The 20,231-nt window shown below is 40.5% G+C and overlaps 1 protein-coding gene across 1 annotated transcript; it reads left to right on the top strand.

The window, feature by feature from the left end:
- The first annotated feature begins 1,744 nt into the window (after nt 1–1,744).
- On the top strand, nt 1,745–2,008 carry LOC115523329 (keratin-associated protein 7-1). The gene has a single exon (XM_030329265.1). The coding sequence runs from the start codon at nt 1,745–1,747 to the stop codon at nt 2,006–2,008; it is 264 nt and encodes an 87-aa protein (XP_030185125.1).
- The last annotated feature ends 18,223 nt before the right edge of the window (nt 2,009–20,231 follow it).

Raw genomic sequence — 20,231 nt, 5'->3', positions numbered from 1 at the left:
GTAAAAAGTTTCTCCTCTTTTTAAAAAAAATTTAATATAAATTCTAGGTTAGTTAACATACAATGTAGTGTTAGTTTCAGGTGTGCAATACAGTGATTCAGCATTTCCATACATCACCTTAATCCCCATCACCTATTTCACCCATCCCCCACCCACCTCCCCTCTGGTAACCATCAGTTTGTTCTCTATAGTTAAAAGTGCTGGATTTTTGGTTTGTCTCCCTCTCTCTCTCTCTCTCTCTCTTTCTCCTCCCCCCACTGCTCCTGCCCTTTGCTTACTTGTTTTGTCTCTTAAATTCCACCTATGAGTGAGATCATATGGTATTTGTCTTCCTCTAACTGACTTATTTCACTTTGCATTATACTCTAGCTCTACATGTCATTGCACGTAAACAATTCTTCTATCAAAGAAACTGAGAGAGGTGAAATCTTAATAAAGAGAGAGATGTCTGACTGAAATAATTAGTTTTGCCTGTTGGGCTTTATGATTGTCCACTAAGGAGACAATAAGCAAAAGGAGTTGATATCGATGAAATTTTCTACCTTCAGAGAATCCAGACCCTTATTCACCTATATACCAAGATTATTTCCTAAACATTTGAATTGATGTAGACTTAACTTTGCTGAGCTCAAATTCTTTCTGGTTTACCTTCGTCATGAGAAATGGTCAGACGGGGCAAGATGTAAGCAGAAATAAGTGCTCCTTAAATATAACTGGTATTTCGTAATGGATCACAGCATCCAAACTTGTTTTACTAGGAGTCGGTGAGAAGCAAGCGTGGTACAACGTGACTTTGAAATTGAGCATCGTTCCACTCAGCCCCAATGGAGCAACTCCACAAGACAGCTTGGCAGTGTTCAAGATGATTTACAACAAAAATTGTATGTTCTGCATGAAAAAAGATGTTCATTAACAAGGAAGATGCTCATAAATGAAATACAGGAAAATTACCTGTAGATTAGCCACAGCCATCTTGTTGTCTGGTGTCCCCGCAGCCTCGGTAAAAAGACTTCTTTTGATGGATATGTGTAGCAATGTTTTAAAAATTGAAAACTAAAAAAAAAAAAAAAAAAAAAAAACCCAAAAAGAGAAAAAAAAAAGAAAGAAAAAGAAAACAAAATTATTGAGGTGAAATTCACATAACATAAAATGAACCATCTTAAAGCAAACAATTCAGTGGTGCTGAGTCCATTCACAGTGTTTGTGCAACTGCCACCTGTAGCTGCAAATAATTTTCTTCGCTCCAAGAGGAATTTCGTACTTATCGAGCAGTTGCTATACTGATATTTTTGAATGGCATATGGAGAGAATTTCAAGACTCCGTAGAACAGCTTACATTGTTGCCAAAGCTTTTTTGGTCCAGCTGTGTCTTGGGAGGAGTTTATAATCAGAGGATTTAAAGAGTCTCACATGATGCAATCAAAACGGTGGTTAAACTGCGGGACACTGATGAAAAGAATTCAGTTGTGTGTCAAGGACGGCCCTGGCTTTGAAGCTACAACACATTCCTTTGCAAACAGAAAAGCCAACAAAAACGTGGGCAGTGAGTCTGTGGGTTCCTTTATGGGCATTTTATTGCCAAGTAAGAGAATTATTTATGCAAATTAATGGGAAGATGTTTAGACAACTGTGTCATGCCCACCAGCTGGAGGTATAAAAAGCCCTCTGCAAGAGGAGACCTGCATTCACACTTGGGCAACTTGCTCCTCACAATCCACCCTATTTCTCCTCAACTCCTGCCACCATGACTCGTTTCTTCTGCTGTGGAAGCTACTTCCCAGGCTATCCTTGCTATGGAACCAACTTCCACAGGACCTTCAGAGCCACCCCCCTGAACTGCGTCGTGCCCCTGGGCTCTCCCCTGAACTATGGTTACGGATGCAATGGCTACGGCTCCCTGGGCTATAGCTTTGGCGGTAGCAACATGTACAACAGGGGCTGTTGCTACGGTGGCAGCTGCTGCAGGCCATGGGGCTCTAACTCTGGCTTCGGCTACAGCACGTACTGATGGACCAATGGCTCCAGACAACTGTAGAACTCTCCGTCGCTTCTCTGTGTGCGAAACAACCTGAAGAGCAACGGCTGTCTTCTTGCCTCCAGATGTGCTTGGGAGATATCTCTTCCACCTTGCTGCTTTCTTACTGAGGCCCTGGTCTTTGACGATGCTGAACAAGGCAACCAGACATCAGATGCTGAACTGATCCTCACCTTACAGCCAAAGAAAGCAAGATGTGTTTCTCTGACATACCTGACTTTCAGCAGTGAAGCAAGTCGTTTGTCTCTTTTAGTTACTTTGCTCATGTACTGTTAAATTCTACATCAACATCAATGTATTACAATAGGGTGTGGGTAGGAAGGGGTTTTGCTGTCAGTCTCTCAATAAATCTATTTCATTCAGCACAAATATTTGTGTTCCAGTTATTTATTTTACTCTGCTTTTATGCTTTTGAATTCATTAGCCAGTTTCTACTTATGATGGTTGACTTTAACCAAATCTTATTTGGACTTAAGACTGCATTCCAGGAGAGGGTGATGCCTAATCATTTTTTCCCCCTTTATGTTGAGATTCCAATTTTTAATTTTTTTAAATGTTTATTTATTTTTGAGATAGAGAGACAGAGCACGAGCAAGGGAGGGACAGAGAGAGGGAGACACAGAATCCGAAGCCGGCTGTAGGCTCTGAGCTGTCGGCCCAGAGCCTACAGTGGGGCTCGAACCCAGGAACCGTGAGATCATGACCTGAGCTGAAGTTGGATGCTTAACCGATTGAGCCACCCAGGTGCCCCATGGTTTCAGTTTTTAAAATAAACATATAAAATAAATATGAAATAAATATATAAATTTTAAAATAAATATATAAAATAAAATATTATATATATGTATGTAAATATTAAAAAATATATAATATAATCCAATATAAAGTTCATTCATGTGTGTGTGAAATATTACTGGGCTCTGGCCACTGTGTTAAGAATTTGGGGGCTGTAACAAACAACTAAGAGACCAGCTTGAGAAGCTGCCTGTTTTCAAGAGATACTCACTCAGCAGACACTCACCAAGTAGACACAACACCAAAGATTGTTGTAAGATTTGGAAACATACAGATAAATAAAACATAATCCTTGTCCTGTAGACTTCAATATACTTTACTCAATATTTTTTTCACAGTTAATTATTTTGAGAGAGAGAGAATGCGAGGAGTGTCAGAGAAGGAGAGAGAGAATCCCAAGCAGGGTCCGTGCTGTCAACATGGAGCCCAATGCGGGGCTCGATCCCACAAACCATGAGATCATGACCGGAACTGAAGACAAGAATCAGATGCTTAACTGAGCCATCCAGATGCCCCTATTTTATTCCATATTTAAAAGGCACTTGAGAGTCTCCTATTTTATACCAATTAATGTGCCATAAATGATTATCCAAAGATAGATATTCTTTACTTATTTCCTTCCAAGGACTTAAAATAGAAAACAGCCTATGATAACATCTATGTGTATATATGACACTTAACCTAAGATCAAGGACTGTGTAATTATTAAAATGAGGAAATTTAATATTGATATAATATTACCATCTAAATTACAGTGCATACTGTATGTACAATTTTTTTGATTGTTCCATTAATGTCCTTTGGAGTTATTTTTTTTTTCTCGTCCATAGAAACATAACATAAACAGTGTTGTAAGCTTTCATAGAAGGGAAGTTTGGGTCTATAGACATGACCATGAGAGAGGCGAGTAAGAGTTGCATATCAAGACAGATGTCAGTGTGCAAAAGGGACAAAGAGCAGGGCTATCCGAAGACGAAGTGGGCTTTCACTTGCAAAGCTCCAATACATAGGCAGGCTGATCCATTTGTGGGAAGATTCTGGAAGCATCAAGTACCAAACAGGTGATCTGGGATCTCTATCAACCAGTAGAGTCTAGATTCTGTCATCATGGCTAACATTTACCTAAAGCCATAAATGTTCTAAAACCATAATCATTTTGTTTCACCAATTAGATTTTTTTTTTTTTTATTTTGACACAATTCTGGATTCACAGAAAAGTTGTCAGGACAGGGCAAATCAGTTCTGCATGTCTGGGTTTATTAAATGTTTACACTTTGCCCCATTTACTTTATCACTATATATAATACACATACATTACTCTGTGTATGTATAATATTATATATATTTCATAATATAATATTTACAGAGTGGCAAATCCATTTCAGAATAACTTTTAGGTATCATGCTCATTTGTCCTTAGAACAAGGACAGAATGATTATGAACATTAGAATATTTAATATTAAAACTGTTATTGAATCCACAGTACATCCTCAAACTTCATTAATTGTCCCAATTTGTCCCTCATAGTTATTTCTCCCCTTGTCCAGGATCTGAGCCAGGATTGTGTGTGTCTCTTTAGTCTTTTAGTCTGGATCGATTCCTCAGCCTTTCTCAGTCTTTCTTGACCTCAACTAATTTCAAGGATGCAGGTTGATTGTTTTCTAGACTGTCCCTTGATTTGGGATTATCTGACGTTCCTCATGATTAGGTTCATGTTGAATATCTGTGGTACAGATGCCATAGAAGTGGCTGTGTTCATTTAAAAAAATTTTTTTTAAACGTTTATTTTCAAGAGACAGAGAGAGACAGAGCATGAGCAGGGCAGGGGCAGAAAGAGAGAGGGAGACGCAGAATCTGAAGCAGGTGCCAGGCTCCGAGCTGTCAGCACAGAGCCTGACGTGGAGCTGGAACTCACGAACCAAACTGTGAGATCATGACCTGAGCCAGTCAGTGGCTCAAACAACTGAGCCACCCAGGCACCGCCCAGGCTGTGTTCTTCTTGGTGTGTTGAATCAGGAGTCACATGACGTTGTCCTATGCAAATTTGGTTGGTATGGATTTTGATCACTTGGTAAAAGTAGTGTCCTTCACGCTTCCTCACTATGCAGTTGCTGTTTCCCCTTGACTATGAAGTTCTGTCATCAGTCATTAGTGTGTTGATACCCAGATACTATGTAAACATCCTATTCCTTATCAAGCTTTTACCCACTAATTTTAGGATGCATTTGCAAGTTTCTAATTTTATAAATCCTTCTACTGTTTATTAGTTGGCATTCTACCCGAAGAAAGAACTTTCTTTTCCCCATTTATATTTTGTGCGCTTATGTATCTGTATCAATGTTTATATCAGCATGGGCATGTGAATTCTTATTTTACTCAATGTTATAATCTGTGAATGTTACTATTAATTTTGATGCTCAGATTGCCCCAGATTTGGACAGTGAGGAAATCTTCACACAGGCTCCTAAGTTCTTTAGAAATGGCCCTCATCACTATGTGATCAGTTCTTTAGTTTCTGGCTCAGCAGAATGTTCCAGGCTCATCTTGAACTTCTCTTCTCCAGTCAAGGGATCAGTCATTTCTCCAGGACTCCAGATTTCTTGAGTGAAGATGACTATTTAGAAACTAGGATATGGGTGTGAAGCATACTCATTGCTATGCTATTATTGCCATATATGCTCATCTATGCCTCATCATGTGCTAGAATAATCAGTGCCGTGACCTGCCAATTGTCCTTTCAGATTTAATAATGACACAGGGACGAAGCTGCACTGGAGCGCTGTGTGTGGGGGAAAAGTTCACAACTGATTCACCTTAGGGTAAAAGAGGGGCTGGCTGACCTTTAGGCTGGGGCGGGGTGTGTCTCCAGATGTCAGACTGTAAAGGTCAGTTGCCCTCCTATCCTCCTGTTCTTCAACTAGATTTTCATTTAACCACCCTACCTCTGTTTCAGCCCCAATGCGTACACTTTTCTTTTTTTTTTTTTTTCAACGTTTTTTATTTATTTTTGGGACAGAGAGAGACAGAGCATGAACGGGGGAGGGGCAGAGAGAGAGGGAGACACAGAATCGGAAACAGGCTCCAGGCTCTGAGCCATCAGCCCAGAGCCTGACGCGGGGCTCGAACTCACGGACCGCGAGATCGTGACCTGGCTGAAGTCGGAGGCTCAACCGACTGCGCCACCCAGGCGCCCCACGTACACTTTTCTAAGTGTTGTTGGCCTTGATTCTCTCTGGGGATTTGAAGGGAAGATTGGCTTGCATTTTGCTTGTAGTCCCCTTTCATGGTCTCTGCTGTAGCTTCCTCCTTCTTTTATTTTTATTTTTATTTTTGCTTTTAATTTTTTAAAAAAATGTTTATTCATTTTTGAGAGACAGAGATAGACAGAGCATGAGCAGGGGAGGGGCAGAGAGAGAGGGAGACACAGAATCCGAAGCAGGCTCCAGGCTCTGAGCTGTCAGCACAAAGCCCAGCGTGGGGCTCGAACCCACGGACCGCGAGATCATGACCTGAGCTGAAGTTGGACGCTCAACCGACTGAGCTACACAGGCACCCCTTAGCTTTTAATTTTTTAAGTTTTTAAAATGTTTTTATAGCTTATTTTTGAGAGAGAGCACGAGTGGGAGCATGGGAGGGACAGAGAGAGGGGAACAGAAGATCTGGAGTGGGCTCTGTGCTGACAGCAGCAAGCCCGACGTGGAACCTGAACTCACAAACTGCAACATCATGACCTGAGCCAAAACTGGACACACAACCAGATGAGCCGTCCAGGTGCCCCGCTTCCTCCTGCTTTCTGTTTTCTCTTCTTCTCTTTCCCATTGTCCGGAAATTTAGTTAATCCCTCCTCAGTTGATATTCTGGGGAGCAGCAGGGGCAAAGTCTGTTTGGTTTGTGAGCTATCTTGAAGTTAAAAAATGTAAATATCTTGAAAAGCACAAGAAGGGATGAAGTACAACAATTTGTCTCCTTTTCTCCTGCAGTAATGATGTGACAGGCACAAAAATAGATAATTTCACTATTTATATGCATAACAGTTATTTTTGAGGTAGGCTTCATTACTACCATGCTACTGAGGAGAAAACAGATGTTAAAAAGTTAGTTTGGTTGAGTGATATCATCCATTTGTAAAGAAAAAAATGTCAAGATATAGCCAAGGAGCATCTGACTCCAAATTCATCCTTCCATTCTTAAAACAAGTTATACAGCACTTTTATTTACTTTTTTAAAGTTATTATCTTTTTAAGAAGTTTATTTATTTATTTTGAGAGAGAGAGAGAGAGAGGGAGAGAGAGAGAGAGAGCAGGGGAGGGGCAGACAGAGAATATGAAGCAGGTTCCATGTTGTTAGCACAGAGACTGAAGCCGAGATCATGACCTGAGTCAAAATCAAGAGTCAGATGCTTAACTGAGCGAGCCGCCCGAGTGTCCCTATATGGCACTTTTAAAGTTAAAAAACTCTGTCCCAGAAATATCCTGTTTAATATCACTTCTTATGCCATTGATAATTAGGTCTTATATGTACATAGTGATTTACAGTTTACAAACAACTTCCAGAGAATCTTACTTAACTCTTTTTCTATTGGGATATAATTGACAACATTATATCAGTTTCAGTTGTACAACATGATTCAAGATTTGTATACATTGCGAAAAAATCCCCACAATATCTAGTTAACATCTATTCCCTCTTAAGATTTACTTTTAGCAAACTTCAAAAATATAATACCTTATTAACTATAGTTATGATGCTGTACATTATATTCCCAGAACTTATTTGTAACTGGAAATTTGTACCATTTTATTACCTTTACCCATATTGCCCACCCCTGCTTCCAGCAACCACCAATTTTTCTGTATCTATGAGTTTAGTTTTTGTTTTTTTTTTTTCTGTTGTTAAGATTCCACATAGAAGTGACATCTTATGTTATTTGTCTTTCTCTATCTGACTTAGTTCACTCAGGATAATGTTCCATCTATGTTGTTGCAAATGACAAGATTTCCTGTTTTTATATGAATAAAATTCCATTATATATCGTATTTATATACATCACATTTTCTTTATCCATTTATCCATCAATGAACACTTAGGTTATTTTCATGTCTTGGTTATTGTAAAACATGCTGCAGTCAACATGGAGGCGCAGATATCTTTCCAAATTAGTGTGTTCACTTTCTTTGGATATATATCCAGAAGTGGGATTGCTAGATCATATGGTAATTCTAGTTTTCAAGATTTTTGAGGAACCTCCATACTATTTCCCAAAATAGCTGTGCCATTTTACATTCCCACCAACAGTAGGTTCCCTTTCTCCACATCCTCACCAACACTGAATTCTATTTAATTCTGACAATTATCTTGGGAGGTTAGGTATCCTGAGGAAATTGGTAAGAATTGTGTAATTTTTCTGTAGGCAAATACTCCCCAAGTAAGAAAGTGGAGACTCAAATGAACTATCAAGCTGGGGTTTCTAGATTCCTTCCAAGCCCATCTTTCTACCCCTGATAAGAGAGACAGAATGTCAACCATGTGTTTGTTGATTTGACTCTGGGATTATCAAGATCCTCCGTTATTTTACAAGCTTGCCAAACAACTTTTAGTGAATATTAGGCTCCATTCTCTACCTTGCTACCGAGTCCTTAGATTTTGCCTCCTCACTTTCCCTAAGAAATGCTGTCAGATCTTTATTCCTAATATTTCTGCCTGATTCACATCATTGTCATTTCATGCCTGGATTACTACATCAGCTGCCTATCCAGTCTACCAGCCAGGTCCCAACTGCTTTTCCATACAGCAGACATAATCATCCCTCAAAATGTGAATATAATCATATGGCGTGCTTTTTTTCCTTCTTCCTTCCTTCCTTCCTTCCTTCCTTCCTTCCTTCCTTCCTTCCTTCCTTCCTCTTCCTTCCTTCCTTCCTTCTTTCCTTCCTTCCTTCCTTCCTTCCTTCCTCCCTCTTTCTTTCTTTCTTTCTTTTTTTTTCTTTCTTTCTTTCTTTCTTTCTTTCTTCTTTCTTTCTTTCTTTCTTTCTTTCACAAACTCAGGTAATTTTTTGGTTATTTACAGTTTTCAGGATAAAGATCAACTACCAATTCCTCTAGCCCCATTTCCTATTTGTCCCTACCATCCTTTCCTTTCTCCAGTAATCGGACCTGCCATATTTCTTTGCTCCTTTCTACCCCCTTCTTCATCTGGTGAACTCCTACAGATCCTTCAAAACATCCTCCACCCCAGGAGCTTCCCTAGTTCCAGTTTAAAAGCCCCACCTCTATTTACTTTAATATCACACCGTTCCCACTGCCAAAGCCCACCACCAAGGAGACCATCAGGGACACACCTGCAGTCAAAGCTGGGTTATTAGGTTGCTGCAAAAGCAGAAATCCTTCAACAGGAGAACTGCAAGATTCCTCGATAAAAGGGTTTTAGGGAGGGTTTCTTCTAAGATCTGGGCTGGCATGAGGTGATTTGGGAAAGGACCAAAGCAGGCAGCAGTCTCTTCTGGATTGGATATGATCTGCAACAAATTGCCACAAAGTTAGTGGCTGAAAACAGCACATATTTACGCTCTTACAGTTTTGGAGGTCAGAAATTCACAGTGGGTTTTATCTGGTTCCAGTGGAGGTGTTGGTAGGACGGCATCCATCAGATTTCCTTGCCCTTTCCAGTTCTAAAGGCTTGCCCCCAATCCCTTGGTTTGTGTCCCCTTCCTCCATCTTTACAAACAGCAGCAAAACATCTTCCAGTCTCTCTCCCTGATTCTGACTCTGACCCTCCTGCCTTCCTCCTTCACTTCCTCCTTCACTTTTGATTACATTGCCCCCCCCACCCCCAACCCGCCCCAGAGGATCCAGGGTATCTCCCTGCCTTAAGCCAGTGAGTTAGTAACCTCCACTCCTCTTTGCCACGTAACATAACATACTCACAGCTTCCAGAATGAGGATGGCAGCTTCTTTGGGGGACCATTATTCTGTCTCCCACAGGTACTGTCGTGAAGCAGGCCTTATTCTCTGATTGGATGTTTTAACAGTTTTTAACAGTTTTCACTTTAACAGTTTTTACATCCAGTTTTTACTGGACAAAGCCTGAAGCTGTTACTGGTAAAGAGGCAGTGGTCACTGAAGACGATGCCTCGTCAGTTTTGTGTTGGAATAGTGTTGCTGTTTTCATCTGTTCTTGGACGTGATTACAGAGTAGTCTTGTTTTTACCTTACTCCGTCATTGTCACAGACTGACCTTGCCTGACTTGATGTCCCAGAGCTGGTGTATGGACGTGGGGAATGCTCTGGTTCATCATTAATGAGGTGAGGGCTGCCGTTTCTCTTTCTTGCCCCCAGCGATTCCCTCACTAGACTGTGAGTTCCTTACGGATATGCACTGTGCCTAATTCAATGTGCTGCATCGCACACACTTGATAAATATTTATGGAATTATTATAATTATTTAAAACCCTAGGGAAAAAGCTTAATCCTTTGCTCCTTAAAATACGGTCAGAGGACAAGCAGCATTGTCATCACCGTTTAAAAGGCGGAATCTTGGGCCCTTCACTGACAAGATCGCAGGTGATTTGTGTGCACATAAAGTTTGAGCCCTGGCCCCGTCCGGTAGATTCTTATCCCTAAGGAAGTAGAGAGGGACGTGCATCTCACTCTTGATTTTGCAAGTATTGACGGAATAGCATGAAGATTTTCAGCAAAAAAGTAAAGTTTTTAAAAATACTATTTTTCCTATGTTTTTGTTCTACTTTTACTGCTATTTACGGAATAACTAGTTTACGTTTTTCATTTCCACTGCAGAGAGAGGAAAAGCACTTAAAATTGAAGCAGGAGAACTTTCTATCAGATAAATGGAAGTATTTCTTGCTTCTGAGGGCTGCCAGGCAGAGATCTCTTCGGATATTCTATAAGACATCCTAAATGTGCTGAGAATCATTGTCTCTAAACATACTCTGTTATTTCTCAGACACCAGTTCCTTTGCAGTGACTTGCCTGTGAAACTCCTGACATTATCTTTGACAACAGTGTTAGCAGTTGGGGTGTCCTGTTCTTTTCTCTTCCCCTTCCAGTCACTCTCCCCTCTTAGGTGATCTCTTTACAAATGTGCCTCATTGCCTCCATGTTGAAACGTCTCTGTCCAATGCAGTCGATTGCAACTTCAGAATTTTCAAGACTTTCCTAATGAGCAGCCTTAAATTTTAAGATAAAGAAATCTTTGGGGACATAGGTCCTGCTTTTGAAATTCATATTTATTTTTATGTTTAGTTTTTGGTCAGCAAAGACTGAGGAAACAATGCTTCCGGTAAACAAAGCTTGCCATCGTGTGTTGTTAGGCAGTTAGTACAAAACATTTTTAAGGCAGAAGGACATAACCTTAATCCTTCCAAAGGGCAACCAGTGGGTAAAGATGCTAAAGTGTCATGCTTATAGTCATCAGTGAGTCTGTTTAGTGCTGAGGTAGCACAACAGACCATAGTTTCTTAACCTTTTTCCTTTGGACTAACTCAGCTTACAGGTTGGTGCTCTGCTTTTAATTTGTACACATTTCCAGTTTCTGGCTCGAACCCTCCCTTTGTGTCCAAAAAGTGGACCTCAGCTCCCGGTTTTGCATTACTATGAATAGAAAGTAGATGTCAAAAATGACCTTCCTCTGCCACCAGGGACTAAAAGCTGACAGCAAAAACATACCTTCCTGGGGATGACTTTTCATGTTGGTCGTTAAGCACCTGTGAGGTGCTTCTGACAAGAGTCAGTGAGTTGATTATGCATCCAGGCATCACTGTGGTGTCACCTTACTTCTTAAGGACACATCATGGGTTCTGCATCAAATAGCAAGCTTCGGTAATTAGGTGCTTGCCCTGATAATTAACCAAGTGACCTCACAAACGTGGCTTAGCCCCACAAGTGCTGAGATAGCAAGGTGTTGAAATTGTGTCTCAAGTTAGCCCCAAGACTTGGTCAGCAAGTTCTGGGCTTGTCCTGTGACACTTTTGGGGCGTATTGTCTGGCAACCATATTTGACTGCATGTGATCTTGACTTGAGGACCGTGTTTCTTGACTTTGGCTGTATTGACATTTTGGGCTGGATAGTTCTTTGTTGTGAGAGTTCAGGGGGTGGTGCTGCCCTGTACGTTGTAGGCCGCTTGGCAGCAACCTTGGCCCCTACCCATTAGACGCGAAGCAGCATCACCCCAGTCGTGACAAACAAAAATGTCTCCAGACATCGCTGAATGTCTCCTGGGAAGCAAAGTTACCCATGATAATAAGTCATATTAACTCTGGTTTATCAAGCCTGGCTAAGAAGGTGTCTCCTTTTTATCCTTCACCATTTCACACTCATCTCATTTTGAGATTTGTGTTTTGTTAAAGAGGACACCTTTCAGAGAGCTTCCCATTGAACACTACAGATTTCTCAAGGTGTGACCGAAGCACTGCCTTTACTGGAATCCCTGGGACTGCTTATTAAAAATGCAGATTCCTTGGCCCTACCTCAGACCCAGTGAATATGAATCTAAAGGAATGGAGCTTAGAAATGTGCATTTAAAACAAGTATCCAGGGCGATTCTTGCAGAGACCAAACTTCGGAAACTATTGTGGTGGAATGTTTTGCAGAAGCTTCCACAATTCTCTTCTGTGATTCCATCACTGCATTTTGTTTTTTAAAGTGATGGCAGCTGGGAGCCCATTACTTTGTCTTAGCAGGGGTGTGTACTGCGGTGAGCAAAAGTGCTCATATAGCCGTGTGCTTAATTGACCAAATTCCAAGGAGAGAAGGTTGCATTGTAATCTTGGCTCATCTGTGATTTTGATGTGAGGATCATACCATGGTTGAGGTGTTGAGTCCCAGGAAGTCAACTCATCTCATTTTGTAGTCAAATGGCTTGGGGCCCAGAAAAGTGATGAGCCTGAATTCTCACAGCAAGTGAGTGGCCAAATTACGTTTAAAATATTAATTAATTAATGCATCCATTCATTCAGTTGATATTATTGAAAACTTACACTATGCCCAGTAATGAGCTAGAGAGGGATCAAGGCTGATTAAAGGCATCGTTTCTGCCCATGACTGAGCAGGGTAGTGAACCAGGTATCAGTCACTTAGGTAAGAGTTAAAGACAACTATGAAAAGTACTGCAGATACGGGGGAGATGGTGGTCTTCCATGATGCTGTCGGTGGATGTAGCTCATTCAGGGGAAGGGAGGACAGAAAGGCCTTCCAAAGGAAGTGGTTGAGCTGGTGTCTAGAGGTTTCTGGGAAGGGAGGGAAAAGAATCCCATCAGAATAGGCAGCAAGTGCTAAGGTTCTAGAGTGAGAAGGAGAATGGTACCTTTCAGAAGGTACACTGACAGTGAAGGTTAAGCATTGAGTTGGGGCTTTTAGGACAGTTTAAAGATAAATTTTAAAAAATTATCCTGAAAGCAGTGGGAAGCTATTGAAACATTTTGATGTGTGTGTGTTGTGTGTGTGTGTGTGTGTGTGTGTGTGTGTGTCTATCATAACCAGATCTGCCTTTTGTATACACTTTGGTTATTGGAAGCAGATTGTAAGGAGGAAGCTGTCACTTGATTAGCTCTGAAGGCACTACAGCAGTGTAGGTACATACATAAATAGCTTGCTTTGGGTAATGTGACAGGCTGAAAAATGGGTCCCCCAAATTGTTTGCTCTGAATCCCTGCAATCTGTGAATATGTTACCTTACCTTACTTTACCACTACCTTACCTGGTAGTGAGGCAGAAATGGGTAAGTTAAGGATCTTAATCTGGGGAGTTTATCCTAGATTATCCAGGCGGGCTCAATGTGATCCTTAGAAGAGGGAAACGGGAGGGTCACAGTCTGTAGTGTAGTAAAAGCAAGAGATCGGAGGAAGGCAGGGAAGGGGCCACGGCCAAAGAATGCAAGTGACCTCTAGAGCTAAAAAAAGCTAGAAAAGAGATTCTCCCCTCAGAACCTGCAGAGGAAACCAGCCATGACTACACCTTGATTTCAGACTTCTGACCATGAGAGTTTTAAGATAATAAATTTATGTTGTTTAAGCTACCAAGTTTGTGGTAGTTTGTAGCGTTAGGAAATAATAAGAAACGAACAGAGGTAGTGAAGTGGAGATGGAGAGAAATTAATAGATTCAAGAGACTTCTAGAAGGTAAAATTGACAGCACGTTGTCATAGATTGGATTTGCAAATGAGGCGGTGCCAAGGGTGACTCCTCGGTATTGATTCTGATTGTTCAGATAGTATCATCTCACAGCATGGGTGTAGATCTTATTTTAATATTGAAAACCAGATACAGCTTCTGAGTATGAGGCCCTAGATGACAATAATTAAATTTTGTATGCAAGTTAGTAAATTAACTGAAGGGAAGTCATGCTTTGAGGGTCACAGTGTTTGACTGTCAGACAGTAGTAACTGAAAAGCAATAGTTAGGAGGATTGAAATCAAGGGTCTGAGCGAGCATCTTCCCCAGGATAACTTTACATTATAGAAGCATGACAGTTCTCTTTATAAGCTTCTTATAACAATAATTAGATGCTGTCTCTACTGGCTCTTTTATTGTCTCTAATTGTCCCAAGTGCTTTACAGAGCTTCCTAACTGGAGGATCTCAGCACTGAATGACCGGTGTGCCAGAAGCACTGCTCGTCTAAGCCTCTGGACGATTTGGGCCGGATCTGGAGTGGCAGAGCTCAGGGCATGGCTATTGTCTCTCAGCGAGTCCCACTTGATTATTCTACTATATTCTAAAGATGTGTAATGTGCCATGTGGGAAAAAGATTGGGAAGCCCTGCCCTTCGGTACTTCTTCTTACAGTGTCTTTCATGGATGTCTTGTATCAGAATCCCTGGTGGGGGTATTGGGTAACAATCCTGATAGATGAGTGTTAACCCACATGCGTTCAATCTACCTCTCTAACAGTTCTTTCTTTTTTTTTTTTTAAGTTTATCTATTTATTTTGAGAGAGAGAGAGAAAGAATCCCAAGCAGGTTCTGCTCTGTCAGCTTAGAGCCTGGTGCAGGGCTTGATCCCATGAACTGCAAAATCATGACCGCAGCTGAAACCAAGAGTCGGACACTTAACTGACAGAGCCCTCCCCCCCAGGCGCCCCTACCTCTCTAACCACTCTTACTTTTATCCCCTTGTTTCTACTGCCACTCTAGTTTAGGCTCCTGTCCTCTCTTACCTGACTTGGTGTGATGGCTTTCATGAGACTCTATTGATTATCAATCCAGTGACCATTCCTTTCCTTCTTTCTAAGTTGGCAGAGCCTGCTTAGCACTATACCGGCAGAAAATGCCTGGTACATGCTTTTCCACCCTTCTCTGGGGCCCAACCATGAGAGGTGATTCCATTCTGGATCATGGGAATCCACTGTAAGGCAAATATGAAATGAATTCTTTGGAGATAGCAAAGGAGCTGTGGGAGAAGTCCTCTTTTCTGCTTCTTGGTTTTGGATGTTGATGCAGAGAAATATGAAGCATGCACCTGCTACAGCGATCCTGCAGCCATGGGAAGAGACTGAGAGTGTCCCAGCTCTGTACCCTGATATCGTCAAGCCCTGAAGTAGCCCTGGAATTGCTTGTGTTCTTGTTTCCTATTAGTTGTGAAAGATAAACTTTTTGTTTAAGCAGGTTTCGGCTTGGGTTTCTGTTACTTGCATTCCTACTAGATACAATTTTAAATCTGGTCTTCAGACATACCTTCAGGATTTCCCCATTCTAATTCTTTCCACACTGTCAGAGTAGTGATCTTTCAGAAATGCAAAACTGATCATGCCACTCCTAGCTTACTGCATGAGTGGTTCCCTTTGACTCCATGGCACATACAGTCTCATATGCCCCCAACTACCTTTGTAGCCCCACCTTCCATTAATTCTCCTGTCACTATGGCTATGGACCCTTTGGATCATCTGTGACTCCTGTACTATTTAACACTGTTGAGGCTTTGCTTTAAAACACTTCTTCCTGGAATATCCCCTAAAGCCACCATCCACCCCCCACCCCATACAATGCCCACCGATAAAAAACTCATTTTCAAGACCCAGCTCAAATATGTATCCCTTCCATAATGAAGTTTTGCATTCCATGGCCACTGCCGCCTATTTCAAGGAGACGTGTTCACTCTCTCCTTCATCCCTAAAGTCTACAGAAGGCAGCAGGGACTTCCAGAGTAGAATGTATAACATTGTTTATTCATTTACATATCATTTTCCATTTAATTACCATTTCTCATTCATCTTCAGATCCCTAGTACCTAACAATATACCTGGAACACAGCTGATGTCCAATAAATGTCTGTAAGAATCAATGTCTGAAAAGACAAATGGAAGAGAATTCTTGTATTATAGAGTAACCACTGGCACATATTTTAAAACTCATTTAAAACATTCCCTTGTAATTTCTTTCTCATTACTAATGAATAATAATATTTTGAAGCTGAAAACTGTATCTTTGAAGCTTATAAGACAAGAACTGTTTTTTAAAGTTTATATATTTATTTTGAGAGAGAGAAAGAGTGCATGAGAGCAGAGGAGGGGCAGAGAGAGACAGAGAGAGAGAGAGAGAGAATCCCAAGCAGACTCTGCACTGTCAGCATGAAGCCTGACACGGGGCTTGAACTCACAAACCATCAGATCATGACCTGAGCTGAAATCAAGAGTCGGATGCTTAACTGACTGAGCCACCCAGGCACCCATGACAAGAACTACTTTTATTGTGCATACTGAAATTGACTCTTAATTTTTTGTAGAAAATCGAGCAAGATTCTTCCCTATGTTTATTCATGTCAGACCTTCTTTAAAATCAAAGAAATATGAAAGGAGAAATCAAGTTATTTATTAAATAATATCTTAAGATTTTTATTAAAAGAGATTTAAAGGGTCATGAACTTTATCCAAACCAATAAATATCCAGTAATGATTAATTAGTCCAGTACTGTGTCATTTTTTTTATGTGAGAATACAGTATTTTTCTCCTTGTTAAACCTTCATGTCACATGACCCTGTTTTTTTTTTTTTTTTCTTGTTTTTTTTTAGACACTCACAAAAGCGAAACATTTTACTGCAATTGGTTTAGACAGTTTCCACTAGGGGCTCCCTGCATCGCATTTCCTCTCATGTTGGGAGGCTCTGGAAAGGCTGTGGACCTTTTTGGTACCTGGCTTAAGGAGAGGTTGAGTAGGAGATACATTTAATGTGGATATTGGGGGACAGACTTATGTGGTTTGCAGTCACTTCCGTGTCTAATTAGGCTATTTCTAGCCATCGTTGTGTGGGACTGGTTTCCAGGAATTCTCTACCATCCACTCTGCCAATTCACCCCAAATTTTTGACATGATGATGCAGGGTCAGAGGTCATATCTCAATATGAATTTGCCCCATGGAATTCAGCACAGGATGCGTAGTGGAGAAAATAGTTCAAAATGTTGGAGTTAGAAGCTCATCTGTGGAACAAATATTATAGAACCAGGACAGGCAGTCAAGTAGTAAAAATACTTTTTTCAGAATTTTGTAATAATTGTAATTTTTGTTAGTGTGTATGTTTTTTGGTGATTTCTTTGAGCATTTAATAAATGTTTAATTTTGCATTAAATTTTATATTTTTACGTTGTATTCTTTTACATAAAAAAGACTCTCAACATTGTATAAACTTCACACTTTACAGGCCCTAGACCTTCCCTAAATAAACCTATATCAGAATAAAGCTTTCATAGGTGCCGTGTAGGATTAAGCTAGCTACAAGTTATGTTTTACAATGACTTGCTGCTAATGTGTCTCCCTAAAATTTTCTTGGGTTAGGCTTTTTTGTAGACTTTCTAGAGAAAAATCAGGATGTTTACTATTAATAGGGCCCAAGATTTTAAAGCTTTTTAAAAAATGTTTATTTATTTTGAGAGAGAGACAGAGAGAGAATGCATGAATGAGTGGGGGAGGGGCAGAAAGAGAGGGAGGGAGAGAGGGAGAATCCCAAGCAGGCTTTGAGCTGTCAGTGCAAAGCCCAGTGTGGGGTTCCATCCGACGAACTATGAGATCATGACCTGAGCCAAAATCGAGAGTCAGATGCTTAACTGACTGCACTACCCAGGTGCCCCCAGGGACTAGTATTTTAAAAAGACAGTTTATTTTAATTTTTATTCACCATTACTACTCAGATACAGAGCTGGGTATTGTGCCCTGGAGGGCACAGCTGGCATCTCAGAATGGGTAGGTGGTGAGGGAGGAACTCATTTAAACAGAGAGTCATAATTGAACTTTGGCATTAATTCAAATCTTTTTTCCTTTCCAGTGTACAATGCTATATTTTGTTTCATTTTTTTTTTTTAAAGGTTATCAGTTTTTCTTTAAAGAGCAGAGCAATGTGATGGCAGAAGAAATATAGTGTAAATCATTCTATGATTTTTAGGGAAGGCTCAACTGTTGAATACCTTTATATTTTGGGAGCAAAGCTAATTTGAATTCCCTGAACTTATTTAGGCCTAAGTCACATGAAGTGTTTGGATTTTAAGATCTGAGTCATCCTAAGTGGCCATGGAGCTTTGTTCATGAACAAAGATGGCGGCACAGCTCTGTGAATTTTCAAAAAGGCATCTTCTGTAGTTAATCAGTCAGTGGTTAGAAGGCTGGCAGAGTTTTGTGTTTTTCCAGGTGTTTCACCTTGCCTTTGGATTCAACTTGTGACCTCTATGTACTCCCAGAAATTTAGACCTTAGTTGCTGGTGACAGGGAGGAAAGTTATCTCTAGGATCTAAAGTAAAATTTTGGGGGCAGTATGTAAGACGTATTCTTTCCATGGCCTTGTGAGAACAATTCGTGATAGCTCTGTGCCTTTCTATTTCTGTGCCACGTGTCCTGCTGTATTTTCTGTATGTTTTCTACTAAGTGCCATTCTGGGCAATCTTAGTGCAAGTATCTAGAATAGGTTATTAGGTCTTGTGTGACTCAAGTTACTTTTGATCCATCTTGTCCCTTCTTTCATTCATATTTGAGAACTAAATTTCTATTTAAAGAGGAGTGCTTCCCTTCCCGCTCTTGAGAAGTGAGAAGTGAAATGTTGACCTCGTATGTTACCTGGCCCTTCACAATTTCATCACGTTTGTCAGATAATCTGCTTTTATTAGATCCAGTGAAAAACAACAACAACAACAACAACAACAACAACAACAAAACACATTTCAGGATAAAATTTGCCATTCATTTTTCTGTTTTTATTTTGTTACTATTTTCAATATTTATTTGAAATGCTTTTATTTTTTAAATAAGGTTTTCTTTAATTTTTATTTTGAGAGATAGAGCATGAGTAGGGTAGGGGAGAAGAGAGAGGGAGAAAGAATTCCAAGCAGGCATCCCCTTGCCAGCACAGCTGGCAAAACTCCAGCTCACAAATCATGAGATCATGACCTGAGCCGAGCTCAAGAGTCAGATGCTTAACTAACTGAGCCACCCAGGCTCCCCTCAATATTATTTTAAAAATAAGATCAACAAATCATAATTATTTGACAGTTCATTTTGAGAGTTAATCCACAAACTCCATTTTTTTTTTTTTTTTTTTTTTTTTTTTACAATTATAAGGTTATTAGTTCAGGCAGTGGTCTCAAAACGTGATGTTAGATATAGTTCAGGTGGGAGTTATAATTATGATTAATTTTTTAACCGGTTCTTAAACCAGAGTAGCTATAGACAGAGAAAAAAAAATAAAAAGGAGACTTTCCTTCAAGTTCTGTAGCATTTGTCTTGCACATTACCAAAAAGAGAATTCTTTTTTTTTTTAATATGAAATTTATTGACAAATTGGTTTCCATACCACACCCAGTGCTCATCCCAAAAGGTGCCCTCCTCAATACCCATCACCCACCCTCCCCTCCCTCCCACCCCCCATCAACCCTCAGTTTGTTCTCAGTTTTTAACAGAAAAAGAGAATTCTTTAATCAAGTGAACACTAAGAAATACGTCAAGTGTTAGTTGGATTCACTATTTATTATTTCATTTGTTAATTCGTTTGACACAGATTTATTGAATCCCAACTGTGTCCTGTGGACCCTGAGAGAGCAAGAATAAGAATTAACAAGCTCAGAACCTTTCCGGGTTGTATAAAGACTGCTTGCAGAGAATTAGATCTCGGGTCCGTGGGACTCAGTTCTTTGAAGTCACTGCAATGCTTTTTTTAGTGGAGGGACACACTTTGAAGGGATCCTATGCCTGCATCGGATGACATCACAGCTTTCTTAAGCAGCCGTAAAGACATCTAAAGCAAGGGCAAATCATATTAATGAGCTTTTTGTGGTGTCAAGAATGAAAATGAGGGCCTGGTGTTTTTCACCACGCCCCACCGCCGGGGTATATAAAGAAGGTTCGGAGCCTGGGGAATCCATCACACAGAGGAAACACATTCCCCTGCTCCCTGAGCCCTCCACTGCGGACACC

The sequence above is a fragment of the Lynx canadensis genome, chromosome C2, assembly GCF_007474595.2.
Source record: "Lynx canadensis isolate LIC74 chromosome C2, mLynCan4.pri.v2, whole genome shotgun sequence".
Taxonomy (NCBI): domain Eukaryota; kingdom Metazoa; phylum Chordata; class Mammalia; order Carnivora; family Felidae; genus Lynx; species Lynx canadensis.
This window is presented reverse-complemented; position numbering and strand designations above follow the sequence as displayed.

Excerpts from the sequence above, each read along its gene's own strand:
- LOC115523329 (XM_030329265.1), top strand. The coding sequence starts at position 1,745 with ATGACTCGTTTCTTCTGCTGTGGAAGCTACTTCCCAGGCTATCCTTGC.